The 15,070-nt window shown below is 55.1% G+C and overlaps 1 protein-coding gene across 2 annotated transcripts in view; it reads left to right on the top strand.

Annotated features, from left to right (window-relative positions):
* Positions 1-14,922, top strand: part of STAB1 (stabilin 1) — a 51,685-nt gene extending 36,763 nt beyond the window's left edge. For both annotated transcript variants that reach the window (XM_052679281.1, XM_052679280.1), the window contains exons 40-70: positions 85-180; positions 957-1,002; positions 2,200-2,279; positions 3,055-3,180; positions 3,852-3,925; positions 4,305-4,379; positions 4,731-4,850; positions 5,779-5,826; positions 5,939-6,022; positions 6,875-7,021; positions 7,179-7,316; positions 7,914-7,973; positions 8,048-8,224; positions 8,848-8,934; positions 9,353-9,499; positions 9,591-9,656; positions 10,134-10,359; positions 10,806-10,955; positions 11,432-11,536; positions 11,698-11,805; positions 11,913-12,106; positions 12,595-12,739; positions 12,827-12,960; positions 13,234-13,399; positions 13,528-13,634; positions 13,711-13,830; positions 13,921-14,067; positions 14,164-14,283; positions 14,357-14,497; positions 14,601-14,750; positions 14,817-14,922. In XM_052679281.1, coding sequence (XP_052535241.1) covers positions 85-180; positions 957-1,002; positions 2,200-2,279; positions 3,055-3,180; positions 3,852-3,925; positions 4,305-4,379; positions 4,731-4,850; positions 5,779-5,826; positions 5,939-6,022; positions 6,875-7,021; positions 7,179-7,316; positions 7,914-7,973; positions 8,048-8,224; positions 8,848-8,934; positions 9,353-9,499; positions 9,591-9,656; positions 10,134-10,359; positions 10,806-10,955; positions 11,432-11,536; positions 11,698-11,805; positions 11,913-12,106; positions 12,595-12,739; positions 12,827-12,960; positions 13,234-13,399; positions 13,528-13,634; positions 13,711-13,830; positions 13,921-14,067; positions 14,164-14,283; positions 14,357-14,497; positions 14,601-14,750; positions 14,817-14,864 — 3,632 coding nt within the window. In that variant the 3' untranslated portion in view covers positions 14,865-14,922. The remainder of the gene's footprint in view (positions 1-84; positions 181-956; positions 1,003-2,199; positions 2,280-3,054; positions 3,181-3,851; positions 3,926-4,304; positions 4,380-4,730; positions 4,851-5,778; positions 5,827-5,938; positions 6,023-6,874; positions 7,022-7,178; positions 7,317-7,913; positions 7,974-8,047; positions 8,225-8,847; positions 8,935-9,352; positions 9,500-9,590; positions 9,657-10,133; positions 10,360-10,805; positions 10,956-11,431; positions 11,537-11,697; positions 11,806-11,912; positions 12,107-12,594; positions 12,740-12,826; positions 12,961-13,233; positions 13,400-13,527; positions 13,635-13,710; positions 13,831-13,920; positions 14,068-14,163; positions 14,284-14,356; positions 14,498-14,600; positions 14,751-14,816) is intronic.
* Positions 14,923-15,070: the final 148 nt, after the last annotated feature.

Raw genomic sequence — 15,070 nt, 5'->3', positions numbered from 1 at the left:
GAGCAGACACTGAAGTGGCAGTGAGATTCTGCTTTTCAGACCTGGCTGGTTTGGTAATGATGATCATCTATTCTTACTCCACAGAATGTGCTTGTGACAATGGCATATGCAACGATGGACTGCAAGGGGACGGGAGCTGTGATTGCTTACCTGGGTGGAAGGGCCCAAGCTGCCAAGAAAGTACGTGAATGTGGTGGGTCTGGTGGTGTAACATCACTGTTTTGACAGAGAAATCAGAGTAATTCTCTTTAGCTGCTAGAGCAATTCTGTGTTGGCTGAACAAGGTGACCACAGTTGTGTGTGCTTGCATCCCCCAGAAGGTTTGTTAGGCTGTGCTAATTCATGCTTGCACATCTGTGGTGTGACTTCCCCAGCAGCACATAAGCCTTAATGTTATTTGTTCTGGGTTGGCCATGACTCCTGTTACTTGCCTAAGAAAGTGGCAGTGCTTGATTTGAAACTTCCAAAGTGCCCCAGTGTGTCTGCTGGATTGCTCACGGGCTCATTGGTTTAGGTGAGCTCAGCCTATGGTCTACAGCTCTCAGCAAATCTGTCACTGTGTGATAGTGGTATGACAAAGATGGTTGTTCTGGGATTTGGGATCATTATTATCACAGGGATAGGGGGATTTTAAATGAATTCACCCAAAGCTCGAGTGTGTAGTGACATCAAATGTTTAGGGAACATTTAGAAATGGAAACTGAGTGGAGCTGTCCTATTAATCCAAATGTAAAACACAAAAGAAAACCATGTTTTACTTTGAATGGAGCAAATCCAAAGGAATAACAAGATTTCAGTCCTTGCTTCGTTCCTAGCAGTTTTGAGGCCCCATCACCAATCAGGGCGTGAGCATGACAGGGAGAATGTTTGGAAGGAGCTTTGCTGTAGATGGCAGAAACATCCTCAGCGAGTGCTGTACTGGAAATGCCACGTCACGTTTGTGTTTTCTCTTGCAGGAATTGAGGTGGATTTATGCAATAGCACTTGCCATCAGATGGCTAAGTAAGTACAGCCAGAGGACTGGGTCATTTTGTGCTTGGATATGCTTTACAGAAGACTGATTCTGTGTGTCAGGCATCTCAGAGGGTTTGGAGACAGTTTCTGCTCTTTTGTGGTGCATAAATGTCTGTTTCATTCTTCAGTCTTTTTGGTGCTAAGCCCCATCCACTTTCCCTTAAGGTTTTATTTGAATATAAAATCTTTCCAAACAGATTCCATGCGTGCGGATGAGAGAAAGCAGAGACTCTGAGCAGCTCCAAGCCTGTCCTTAGTCGTGCAGCAAAGCAAGCTGCTGACAAACCCCTCTGTATCTCTGGTCCCCACAAAAAAATCCTGTGGGCTGATGGGTTTCAAAGAAGCTCTTGCTGCCTTCTCCATCCATTACCTGCTCTCTGATTTTGTGGGACACAGCCACCTGCATGGCACCAAGCATGTGTCTGGGCAGGGGGTGAAGCCTGTGCCCGGGTGCCGGCTCCTTGTCCTGCTTCTGCAGTGGTCCCAGGTGGTTATGAGAGCCTCTGTCAGACCTGCCCCAGAATTTAGGCATTAGGTCTGAGTGACAACAGATGTCATTCAGGCCCCAGTGAGCAGAGGGTTCTCTTTGGGCATGTACCAGCTTATAGTCCTCCCTGCAGTCTGATAGATGGGCAAAGCATCCTGTGGAGATCTGCTGACTTGTTTGGCTCCTTGCTGACATGTATGAGACCCAGCAGTGCTGCCCAGGAGCTTTGTTCCAGATCTTTGTGTGACTGTCCAAGGCCACAGGCTCATTTCTGGATGCAGCCAGATGGTTACAGGGTCACAAAGTGGCTATTGCCAGCCAGCTATCACCCCTCACCTGCTGGAGCACTCCAGTGCCTCTCCATAAGCATAATGAGCACTGGGTAGCTGGGGCAGAGAGGAAGGGGCCAAGCTACAGACAGGAGGCTCTGTGTTCTATGAGGAGTGCAGCTGTTAGGCAGCCTTTGTTTTGTGCAAACCTCTGCCACGCTGCCACGACGATGGGTCTCTTCTTCAAATGCTCTTCTTAGGTCTTGGGGTCTGCAAGACCTTTTGAGAGGAGGCTCAGGGGAGACCTTACTGCTCTCTATAACTACCTGAAAGGAGGCTGTAGTGAACTCGGGGTTGGCCTCTTCTCTTCCACTGACCAAGCAAATCAGAAGATGTACTCAGTGATTATTTTTCTCCATCTTGTTTCAGCTGCCTGAATGCCTCTGCAGATTCCCCACCTATGTGCTTCTGCTCTGCTGGGTACACAGGGAATGGGACACATTGCACAGGTATGTCAAACACGGCCAAGATTTAAGGTTTGCAAACATCTGTAGAGTCTATGCACATACAAAGGTTTTGCAAGAGAGAGACAAAAGGCAGGTGTAGCAGGGCAATTCTTACTTCTTATGGACAGAAGTGTATGTGAATGGATTGCACTCGTTCAGGTATAACAGCAACAGTGACAAAGCTATAGTGGTTTCAGCCAACATCCCTGTAATATGAATGCTTTGATTCCTTAAAATGTCACACTCCTCATATTTGTTGGCCATGCTGAAATCAGGTAGAAGCAGTGCAGCATCTGTGCCAAAATGAAGTAGGATTTCAGGGAACTGCTCAGGAGCTGCATGTATCTGACTGTGTCAAATGAGAGACAAGAGCAGTAATGTTGTAGCTCAGAGTAATATTGTAGCAGAGAAATCAAAACATTGGTAGATGTCCTAGTTGATTTTCAGCATTGTCTTTTTTGAAAAGGCTGAAAGGAAAAAGTGAAAATGCATGTGCAGTGTGCAGGAAAGGATTTTTTGCTGGACTAATCATTGGTCATCTGTATGCAAACGAGATGGAAAGACTTCTTAGTCCGGTGTGGGGTTTGTTTGAGCTCAGCATGACTTCTGAACTGCCCTCTCAGACCCAGGTGAATCCCCTGCCTTTAAAGTTTCATTGAGAAAGAAAGGGATTTAAATAAGACGATCTGATTTTTGTTAAGATGAACGATCATCCTGGCCCTGTTTATCTTCCCTAGATGCTCTAAGTTGGTTCTGCTTCTTTTGTTTGCCATCACAGAAATAGATCCATGCGCTATTGATCACGGTGGCTGCTCCATACATGCTGTGTGTACTAAAGTGTCCCCAGGAGAGAGAACCTGTGTCTGTAAGGAGGGCTATGCTGGCGATGGGACACTCTGCAGGGGTGAGTGCTCAGTTCATGTGTTGGTGATGGTGGCAAGACATGGCTCATGCAAAAGGGAATTTCAGGCAAAAAGCATTAACGTTTCAGGTCAAAACACCAAATCACTTGGCTGTTCTTTCTGCCTGTTCATGCAGACATTATTTCAGAGTCAGTAATTAGTGGCTGGCCTTGATTCAACCATTTCTGCCTTTTGCTGGGGTGCATGCACACATTTCTGTGCACTTACGTACGTATCTGCAGGGATGTGCTCAGAATTTTCCCAGGTCCTGAGGAGTGATGTGGTCACTGCTGCCCTGACACAGTGCCACCCGGAGATGTGCAGAGAGCCCTGGCTGCCCTCTGCACCTGTATCATTGGCTGGCCAATGTTCTGTGGTGCTCTGAGATGAGGCTGGAGCTGCAGGAGAGTCCAGCCCTCTTCTATCATTCCAAGCATGCTCAGATGGACATGGCATTCTCAGGGGGCAAATTTATCACAACTTAGAGACTCATGTGTGGCAAGAGTCAAACTCGCACTTCTTGCCTGTTCCTTTGCTTTTGCAAGTTGCTTTGCCATGAGGGTATTTCCAAAGCTGGGAAGGTCCTCCCTGTTGCTTTACCTCTTTGGATCGCCAGTTCCCAGCTGCCTTGAGCAGCCCTCAGCAATAACGTGGCCTTATTGTTTTGCTGCAGAAATTGATCTTTGTCTTGAAAGCAGTGGGGATTGCCACATCAACGCAGAGTGTGTTAAAACAGGCCCAGGGAAGGTGAGTAATAAGATGGATGTCAGGGCAGAGATACTATGGAAGTTGTCACAGATGTGTCATTCTCCAAAAGACTGTCCTTCCCATGGCAATGCTAGTGTTGTACTTATTGCCTTCCACAAAGAACAGTTGCCTGGGCAGGACATGAAGAGCCTGCTGTTTCCTCAAAAGCAGATGCTTTCTGTTGACCAGAGGCTGGAGGTAGTATCAGGTTATGGTTGGAGGTAGTGTCAGGTTATGGTTGTTGACACAAACATGACTTTCTTCATGAAGGAAGTGAGTGTGGGACAGATGTTACAGCACATGTTTTCCATCCATTCAGCCATTGTGTGTTTTCTTTGTTGGGTCCAAGTTTCAGACCAAGCATTTGTTTTCCCTCCAGGTTGCCTGTAACTGTCTTCCTGGTTACAGTGGGGATGGTGTGAGACAGTGCAACCCCATCAACTTATGTGAACAGGTTTGTCTGCATTTTCCTATTACCAGGGTAAGGGTCACAGCCTTGAAGCACTTCTTTACCCAACAATTAAAAGCAAAGATGAGGTTAACCTGTTTGTTTAGAGCCAGCTGTCTTGCCTTCTTACACACATAAGGAATCTCACAGTGTCTGTGGTTTCTATTGCTTCTCACAATGACCTGCAAGTATCTCAGCCACGTGGCACTAGGATGGGGTGTCCCTCTTTTGGGACAAGCAGTGCAGGAAGAGTGAAAGAGTGACAGAGTGGAAGGCATGTGGGCCTGTTTCTCTGCATCCATTTTGTGTGGAATGTGCTCAAAATTTGAAGTGTAAGCCTTTCACTTTTCTTGCTAGAACAATGGAGGCTGCAGTCCCTTTGGGCTCTGCAAATACACAGGCCCTGGCACTCGAAACTGCTCCTGCTCTTGGCACAGCATTGGAGATGGCTTCACCTGCCGTGGTAAAGTCTATCAGGTGAGAAACATGCACAGCATCTTTTATGTTCAAGCCTCCTGCCCCACAGCAAATCTCCCTCCAAGCACAAGCTGCAGGTCTGTGTGAGTATCACTGTGTGTGTATGGTGTAGGAGGGAAGGTAGATCTGGGGTTCTGACTTAGGGTTGCAATTGTAGTAAAGCAACTTTGCTCCAGAGGGAGCTGCAGTGTGGACACCTTTGCTGTTCTGTTGGCAGCTGTGGCCATGCCTCCAATTGTGTCATGTTTTCTAACTGTGACAAGCGACTCTTTCGCTGGGAAATCCACTTCTCTCAGTCTGTGGGGTCAAGGCAGTTGTCCCTGGTTGGCAATAGCAGCATGTGGGATGCAAGCTAGAGGGAGGCATGGTCAGGATTCTCTCCAGCTCTGTTGCCAACTCAGCGACTGTGCTTGGAGGAACTGGTGACCTTTCTGGTAGCAGCAAATGAAAAGCTATCAGAGATGATCAGTTATCATGCCCACACAGAGATGGGAGAAAAGAGAGTGGCTCAGTTTTGTGCTCCTGTTCTACTGTGTTGTGTGGAGGAGGCCTTTCTAAGCCTCTGTCAGCCACTCAGTACAGCATCCCAGAACTGCTGGTGGCAGCATACTGTGATTAAAAGGGATGTTCTATGAAGCACTTGAGGTGCCCCGTGAGCCACCCCTGCAGAAGCTGCCAGCTTTCCATCCTCAGCAGTCCCTGCCCTCTTCATCTTGCAGCATCTCAGATGTGAATGGTCGGGCAGAGGTCACTGCCTGCTCTGTGACCTCCATGCCCACAGTGCTGACAGGGTGGGAAGGCGATTCTGGTGTCAGAAGAACCGATGTCTTACCAGAGTGGAAGAGTGACTTGGAGTGGAAGGGGCAGGTCACAGTGCTGGCTGGTTGGAAGGAGCTATGCTAACACCAGCTGTTTCTCTTTGTTTAAGGAACTCGCAAGGATAGAAGATGCATCTGTGTTCTTTAAGATGATACTGGTCAGTGACAAATAGCTTTGCCTTTGTCTGTCAGTTTCACCTGGTATTTTCTATAGAGAGTTTTGCTAACTGGAACTATGTTTGCTGTCCCACAAATGCTTCCTTGCCACAGGCAGAAAAAAACAAGGAGCTCAGTGGGGCAGGGCCTTTCACTGTCTTCATCCCACGGGCAGACTTCATAGGAAACTCTACAACTGTAAGTGTCCTCCCATCCCAGACACCCTCAGGATAGGCAAGCTCCAATTATTGCAGTGCCTTGAAGCAATGGGGTTGCACTGAAGAGTATTAAATGCATCCTCCATTCTCCATCAGTGTGAGGTTTGAAAGCCTCTCTGCTCCCAGTCTGGGCAGTCTGGGCATGGGTCCTGCTGTAAGGAAATGCTTGCTGGAGGCCTTGTCTTGTAGTCCTCAGAGATGCTGCCAAATCAGTGATGTGCAATGACTTTCATTGCCCGTGGCTATGAGGGGTTGCTAATAGCAAGGCTTTAGAGTATCTGTTATGAAGACAGATTATTATTTTTTCCTTCCCCATGCCCCATACCCTGCCGTCCCACTTTCATTGGCTTCTTCCCTCCAGTCCCAAGAAGAGGAGACCTAAGGGAGGAGAGATCCTTATCCACAACCCCATGAACAGGACAGTTCTTGACCAGCAGCTTTTTGGTGTTGGTGTGATGTAAGATCCTAACACCACCACCCTAAGTCCTGTTGGGCAGTTTCACACCTCGAGTCCCAGCTTTTTTCCCATGCACTACACTCTCATTAAAGGAACAAATCCCAAGAACTGTGTATCACGGGCATTAATTGCTCGTGGACAGTGTACTTGTATGTTTTCCAGTAAGGCAATCTTTGCAATGTTGATTGAAATTTCCCCACATTCCTGAATGGATGTGTGCATTCACTGTGTTTTGGGGGAGCCAGCTTTCCTGCAGGAATGAGTCAGTGGGGCAGGCCAAGCAGAAAGGCTTGGGATAATCCAGGTCTCCCTCATTAAGTCTTTGCCTCCCTGGAGAGGCAAAGTGCCCCCAGTGTTCCTGTTTTGTCTCTGCAGTTTGAGGAGTGGAAGAGCAGAGGTCTTCTCCAGGAGCTGCTTCGCTACCACATGGTGGGATGCCAGAAATTGCTGTTGAGTGACCTGGAAGCCCAGGAGTCCCTTACATCTTTATCTGGTCACACGATAAAGATCACTGAGAAAGAGGTAGTTCACTGCCACCATTTTCCCTTCCCTGTCCCGCTTGACAGCTTGTCACTTTTGCTGTCTTTTGAAGGCCTGCTGGTTGTAACAAGTAATGCCCACGGATGGCTCAGAGGGCAGTGCCCCACGGGAGCACCTCATTGCGTCCCTTCTCTCTCAGAATAGTATCTATCTCAATGATGAAGCCAAAGTGGTCACGAGTGACATCGTCGGTGTGAATGGGGTCATCCATTTCATCAACAAGATCCTCATTCCAAGTGACCTGGTGAGCCGTAACATTTCCTCACAGCTCTCACAGGTAAGTCCAAAGCCCAAACTGCTGTGCTGAAGACAGGGCTGGGATCGTCCTCCCAGCAGCTCTGACACTGCTGCCCCAGTAAGCCCTGCTCCATGGATGCTGCTCCCTGCTGCTCCAAGCTGTGCAGGTGATGTCTGAGCACACAGGTCTGGCTTGTGAAGTGAAAGCATTTGTGGCACAGTGGTATTTGGGACAGAATACAATCAGAAAACAGTACAGAGTGTGGGGAGGAATCTCATCTTTGATGCAAACCAGCACAGTCCTATTCCAGTGCAAAGACTGCATGCCAGTGTCTCTCTGGCACTGCTAAAACAAGCATTAGCAGTGCACAGCCACTGGATTTTACAGTAAATAACACACTATCTGTATAGCACAGTGAAAGTCATCCCAGTTCCCACCACAGCAGTCTGACCTGCACGAATCAGAAAAGTGGTGGCTGCTGCATTCCAGCATTTGCAGGGCCAAATCCATGGCACAGCCACAAGGAATGAATGCATTGTGTTTACCTACTGTGATTGTTAACTGCCTAGGGGGACAAACTGGCACAGCAGCTCCAGTCCCAGAGGCATTTGGTGACAATTTTTCTTCTCGCTGCAGCTGAACATCACAGAAGCAGCAGAGACCTTTGGGTACACCATTTATAGCAAGTTGCTGAAGGTGAGCCATGCCTCCTGGGGAGCTGCTGTGAACACTTTGGCCTTTTTCTTCATATCCCTTCTTGTCTTGGACAGGATGCGGAGCTGCTGCCGCTGATCAGTAACCCTCTGCACAGACCTTTCACCATGCTGTGGCCTACAGATGCTGCATTTAATGCCCTCCCAGAGAAAAGGCAGCAGTGGCTGTACCACAGGGAGCACCGGGGCAAGCTGGCCTCCTACCTCAAAGCACACATGATCAGAGGCACGAAGGTAAACATAACAGCAAGTAGGCTGAATGCCTCCCAGGTCACACATCTGCCTGTAGCTGCTCCAGAGCGACCTTGCCCAATATTTTGCCATGTGGAACATGCAGCGTATCAGCTGCATACCAGCTGTGCTGGGAAGACCAGGCCCTGTTTGAGTGCATGCAGCACTCCATCACAAACCTCAGGTGCAGTGTGGCTGAGCTGAACCTTTCCTGCAAAAGCTGCAAGGAGGCCACATCACTCCCAGCAGCCAGCGCATGGCTCGCATGAGCTCTTCTCTAGGGGGACGATGCATCAAGCTGAGCCCTGCCAGGCCTGCTTGCTGCTCAGGACAGGACTAACCATTATGCCATTGCTCCCACACTAGCAGGGTGTGCTGCCACATCCACCTCTTCAGTGTGGCTTCTGGCCCTGTCCCTCACCAGGCAGTGCTCCTTTTTTGAAATGCAAACTGTCAGTTTTGCCTGTCTTTCCTGGCATTCAAGGCCAGGCTGGATGGGGCTGTGAGCAACCTGGGCTAGAGGGAGGTGTCCCTGCTTACAGCAGGGGTCTGGAATTACATGGTCTTAAAGGTCCCTTCCAACCCAAACCATTCTATGATTCTGTGTTGATCATTTTCCTTCTTAGATTGTTGCTGGTAACATGCCCCAGGTCAATTCCATACGGACCATGCATGGCTCCACTGTCTCGTTCAGCTGCAGCAGAACCCATGTGGTATGTGAAGGTGGTGCTTGGTCCCACTTTGCCATGGGCAGCAGATACTCATACACCAGCAGGAGGGTAAGATGGAGTGGGGCTGCCCTCATTCTGGGATGCCCCATTGCAATGGCTGCAGCTGGGCTCAGGCTCAGAGACCAGCCAGCAGGAGAGGGCAGAGGCATGTGGCCCTGCAGATACATGCAGCGATGGCCCCTTTGCTGCATCAACCTGCTGCTGCCATGACCTGGATAGACCATTTCTTAATAGAGGTGGCTGTGAAAAACAGTATTTGGGTGGATAAGGATATGAGCATGGAGGTTGTGAAGAGTTCTTGGGGTGATTGAGAAGTGGCAGCCAGAATGAATGATGTCCAGGTGGTGCAGCCAGGGTGCAGAATGCACCAGGATAATGAGGTGCTTTCTTCCTTTGGCAGGGAGAGCTTCTGGTGGGAAATGGTGATGCTGTGGTCATTCAGAGGCACATGGAATTTGATGGGGGCATTGCTTACGGCATCGACAGGCTGTTAGAGCCACCAGATCTGGGATCTCGCTGCGATGAGTTCATCTCTGTGGAGCTGCAGGTGAGTAGTTGGGGTGATGCTGATGTGGATCCACGCTGTCAGAAGCAGAACCCACACTGAGTGGCTGTGGGGTTTCTTTCTCCCTCCACAGGGATCGATGGAGAGCTGCGGACCCTGTGGCTTCGAGCCGCCCTGCCCTGCTGGCTCAGTGCAACGGGTAAAGCTTTCACCTTTGGCACTGAGGCAGCCTGCCGAGGGTTGCTGACAACACCCCCCACATGTTTTAGCAGCATAACGAAGGCGCGTGTGTGTGCTGGGCTCAGCAATGCCATTTGGTGGAGCAGGGTGGAACAAGCAGCATGGGCTTGGGGAGTCTGGCCAGTCCCCGTGTGGGTGGCAGCGGGTAACGAACCCAGCTCCATCCCTGGAGCAGCACAGGGAGCCTTGTGGGGGCCTCAGGGCCAAAGAGCTCTGCCTGGCTGCCGGGGGGGAGGGGGTTAACAATGTCCTGGCAGGAGCATCTCCCGCACTGCTGTCACCCCACAGTTCCTTTGCCTCCCACCCCATGCTAGGGAGCCTCCATTACTGGTTGTGGGATCAAACAAGGGGCCTGGGAGGGTCGAGGTGAGGTGGAAGGGGCATGGTGTCCAGCGATCAATGTGGCAAACTCTGTGTTGTGCCTGTTTCCCTGCAGGGGGGAACCTGGGGCTGCCACTATTTCGAAAACCAACTGTTCAGGAACACTTTTCTGTTTCGCCATAACCACCCATTGCGGCCGTCCTGGTCTTTCTCCCCGTGGGAACCCTTCAGAAGACACTTCTCTTCCAGGGGGCCTCTGAAACGAGGCTGCAGAAGGAAGTGCGTTTCCACCCAGTGGGTCCCCCAGTGCTGCACGAACCACTACGGCCGCGACTGCCAGGGTAAGGCAGCGTGCATGGATCCCTAGTGCCTGTGTAGCAGGGCAGGCAGTGCCCAGGCAGAGAGCCTCATCCACGGATGGGGAAATGTGGTGAGGTTGGAACAGGGAATTCCCTTTCCTTGGAGAAAGCCCCAGTGAGCCACGGACTGCTGAGGGCCGTGGGCAGTCGCATCACTTGTCCCTCTGCACCCAGCACGTGGCCACAGCTGACTATAGGCTCTGTGCTTCCTGCACAGCAGCTACTGGCCGCTCAGTGAGGCCAGGCAGCAGAGCCCAGCCTGGACACACAGCAAACTTCTTCTTCAAGCCCCATCCCAAGGACGTGGGCTGTCCCAGGCCACTAAATATGTCATATGTGGCAGTGTGTGTCACCCCTGTGTGAGTGGTGCTGCCCCAGAGCACATCAGCTCCACATCACCACAGCCTCATGGAGGTCTTCATCTGCAGCGTGCCCAGGGGGGCTCGAGGCGCCGTGTGGGAACCGTGGGACCTGCGATGACAAAATCAGTGGCTCGGGGCGATGCAACTGCAGCCAGGCCTTCATCGGGACCAGCTGTGAGCTGTGTGCACCGGGCAGATATGGGCCCCAGTGCCAAGGTATGGGGAGCTCAGGGAGACTGCGCAGTGCCTTTGTGCAGAGGTGGCTGCAGGATGGAGGGGGATAGGTGCTGGGTGAGCACAAGAATCAGTGCAGAACACCTGCACCATGCAGGGGATGTGCAGGGCTCGCTGCAGTCCAGATGGTGCTCTGGGTGTGGTTTCTAGAAGGCCCTGGGCTCAATGGTTCCTCCTGGTTTACCAGCCTAGTAGGGCAGAGATCCTGGGGTGCATCTGACACAGGGAGGGAAAAGAGCCCTGAGTGGAGGAGCTTGTGTGTCCCCTGGAACAGAGCAGGACAGGGGGTGCTGAGTGATGAGGGGTTTGGGTGGTGGTCCCTCCTGCATGGGAACATGTGGAGCAGACAGTTGGGTCTGGAGGCACAGGGACATGAGTTGTGTGCACTGGCACACTGCTGTCTGTGGCCCTTCCTGCCACTGCAGCAGAGCAGTGACAGTGGTGTTCCTGCCCCTCAGAGTGTAATTGCACTGAGCATGGTGTGTGCAACGGAGGGCTGCATGGAGATGGCTTTTGCTTCTGTGTTGAAGGCTGGACTGGCGAGCGCTGCGAAGTCCCCCTGGGTGAGGGCTGCCAACCCCTGAGCTTCCCTATGTGGCTCACGGCTGGGCCCAGAGGCTCATCCCCCTAACAGACCTCCAGAGAGGCTCTGGGGCTGACAGCTGTCCTGCACTGCAGCCCTGGGAGCACACCTGTGGCTCTCTAACCTGCACTCTGTTTTCAGCCATGAAGCCCACCTGCACGCCGCCGTGCCACCCCCAGGCCTCCTGCCGTGCTGGCAACCTCTGCGAATGCGACATGCACTATGAAGGGGATGGCAGAGCCTGCACAGGTGGGGCCTCGGGGTCAGAGCAGCTCCATGGGGGTAGGCCATGCCGGGGGTGGTGCACAGGGCAGGAGAACGGAGCTCCGGTGCTGGTAATGCTGTTTTCTATGCAGCCATTGATATGTGCAGCCAGGACAACGGTGGCTGTGCCACGCATGCTGCCTGCTCGCAGCTTGGTGTCAACGTCTCCTGCACCTGTGCTGTGGGGTACTGGGGAGATGGCTACGTCTGTGAGCCCATTGACCGCTGCGCAGACGGCAGGAATGGGGACTGCAGCGAGCACGCACACTGCATCAGCACCGGGCCGGTGAGCACAGCCCACACACAGGGGCAGCATCCGTGCTGTGCAGATCCCACACTGCTGTACTCAGGCCTGCACAGTTCACGGGGCCGAGCTCCCACTGGTGTCATGCTGGGGCCGTTTCTCCCCCACCTCTGCCCAATGGGCACAGGGTTTGCCATAGCCATGGCATTTCAAGGATGTTGGATGGTCCCTCAGGGACAGTGAAGGCCAGCAGTAGAGGAACAAAGCTGCTCACTATGGGGAAAATGGGGCCAGACCTGCACTGCAGTGCTGGAACGTGCCACATCCCTGCAGCTCAGCTGGAAGTGATCTGTGCAACACTTTAGGGGGGTTCCCGTGCAGCTGGATGCAGGCTTGGAACATGGGCCGCCAGCCCATGGAGGCCACACATTCTGCTGCGATTCTGCACAGCTGTGGCAGTGCTCAGGGCTCACAGGAGCACAGCTCAGCAGCTGCTGCTTGCACGATGGCCAACACCCTGTGTGCTGCAGAACAAGCGGCGCTGCGAGTGCAAGAGGGGCTACATTGGCGATGGAATCCAGTGCCTGGAGGAGGCGGTGCCCCCAACGGACCGGTGCCTGGACAGCAATGGGCAGTGCCACCGGGAGGCCATCTGCACAGACCTGCACTTCCACGGTGAGTGCCTACGGGGCCACAGATGGGTGCAGGCCGGTGTGGCGTGGGGTTGGTGCTGTGCTGATGCTCCGTGGCTCCATTTTGCAGATAAGACCATGGGTGTGTTCCACCTGCAATCGCCCCGAAAGAAGTACGACTTCACCTACGTGCAGGCGCAGGAGGCGTGTGCTGCAGAGGGGGCGGTCCTGGCCACGTTCCAGCAGCTGGGGGCCGCGCAGCAGGTGGGGAGCAGCAGTGGCAGGGGGCCATGCTCTGTGTCCCTCGCAGGAGGCTGCCCTCTTCCTTAGCCCCCCAGCGGCCTTTGCCACCTTCCCTGTGCGAGGTCCACACCGCAGTGGGGTCTGGAGCGGCTCACAGCCACGAAATTGGGCCTCGCTTGTGCCAGTGGGATGGGGCACACCTCAGTCCTTTAGATGGGAGGAGGGTACAGCGTGGAGCCGCACAGCCATCGCAGACATCCTCACCCTGGCTCCTGATGCTCTGCTTCCCCGCAGATGGGGTTCCACCTGTGCCTGGTGGGCTGGATGGACAACGGCACCGCGGGTTACCCTACGGCATTTCCCACCCCGAGCTGCGGCTCCAACCACGTGGGCATCGTGGACTACGGCCCTCGGAGCAACCTCAGCGAGACCTGGGATGCCTTCTGCTACCGCGAGAAGGGTGAGCGGTGCGGGCACGGGGCTGGGCCGGGGGGGGCGGCGATAGGGCGCCCAGGGCGGTGTGGGGGGCGGTGGGCAGCCGGGGGCGGCCCGGGGCACTGCGAGGCGCATCGCGGCGTTCCCTTGCAGACGTGACGTGCGTGTGCCCCGACGGCTTCGTGGGGGATGGCATGTGGTGCCGCGGCCGCCTCCCCGACGTGCTGGCCGAGGAAGCGCGTTTCTCCACCTTCTACTCCGTAAGCGACGCGCCGGGAGTGGGACCGTGGCGGGGCCGGCCCGGGCTGCCCGCAGTGCTGATGGGATGCTTTCCAGCTGCTGCTCGCTTTTGCCAACGGCTCGGCGGAAGGGCTGGAGTTTTTCACCTATTTGTCCGACGACTCCACTCCCAAAACGCTTTTCGTACCCGTGAATTCTGGATTCGCAGAGAATGAGGTACGCGGCCGCGGGGCGAGCGCGACTCCCGGGGATCAGCGGGGCTCCGTGCGGCCCCGACTCCGTCCAGCCCCGGCCCTCTCCCCGCAGACGCTGTCGGGAGAGGAGCTGCAGCTGCACGCTTCGGCTCTGCTGCTCTTCAGCTTCGACCTCACCGCGGGAACCGCCGTCCCGTCCCGGGCGGGGCGCGACCTCCTCGTGTCCCCCTTCCCGCCAGGCAACGGCACCGCGCGCTCCGTAGGTCCGACCTCGACGAGGTCACCTTCCTCCTTCCCCCCCGCGCTGCGGGTCCGAGCCGCGGGGAGGCCGCTGCCGCTCTCTTCGCCGCCGCAGGAAACCACGTGGATCAACGACTCCGCCGTCGTGGAGTGGGACATCGCGGCCGCCAACGGCGTCATCCACGCCCTCGCCGAGCCGCTGCGGCTGCCCCCGCCCGCGGTGCAGCTCGAGCAGGCGAGTGGGGGGGGGCACGGAGCGCTCGGCCTCCGCCTCCCCCCGCCCGCCGTGACGCCCCGCTTCTCCGCAGGTGGGCGGAGGGACGCGCGCTGCCGGCGCCGCAGCGGGGGCTCTGGCGGCGCTGTGCGTGGCGCTGGCGGGGGCGGCCGCCGCGGGCACCGCGTACTGCGTGAAACGGCGCCGGCGGGACGGGCAGTTCGGGTACCTCCAGGTGCGGTGGCGGCGGGGAGGCGGGGGGGAGCGGAGCCCCGTGCCGGTCCCGCAGACTCGGGACGGGAGGCGGGGCGCCGCTGAGCACAGCCCCGCGCCTGCAGGCCGACCTGCGCGAGGAGGACGAGGAGGACGAGGAGCGCTCGCGAGCGAAGGCGGAGCCGCGCGCCGCCAGGCCCCGCCCCCAGCGCCCATTGGTCGCCATCCCCAACCCGCTGTACGGCGGCCACGCCCCCGACTACGAACCGCTGCACGTGAGCGCCGCCCCCACCCCCCCTTCCGCCGCCCCCCGCCCCGCGCTCACGCCGCTCTCCCGGCAGGACGCGCTGCTGCTGCAGGATCCCGCGGGCACCGGCGACCAGCAGTGACGGACCCGGCTGCGGCGCGGCCCCGCGGGCGCAGACAAATAAAGAGCTCCGCCCCTCACCCTCAGTAGCGCCCGGTTCCGCGGCTCCGGTTCTCGCGGCACCTCGCGGCACGCGGCCCGGCCCCGCTCCCAGCGTCGGGTCTCGCCGCCCTCGATTTGCGCGGCAGCCTCAATGGCTCCCAGCCGTCCTGGGGCCCGACTCCGGGA

The sequence above is a fragment of the Tympanuchus pallidicinctus genome, unplaced genomic scaffold (genome assembly GCF_026119805.1).
Source record: "Tympanuchus pallidicinctus isolate F22 unplaced genomic scaffold, pur_lepc_1.0 scaffold17, whole genome shotgun sequence".
Classification (NCBI taxonomy): Eukaryota; Metazoa; Chordata; class Aves; order Galliformes; family Phasianidae; genus Tympanuchus; species Tympanuchus pallidicinctus.
The sequence above is the reverse complement of the archived record's forward strand: the minus strand, read 5'-3'. Positions and strand labels throughout refer to the sequence as shown.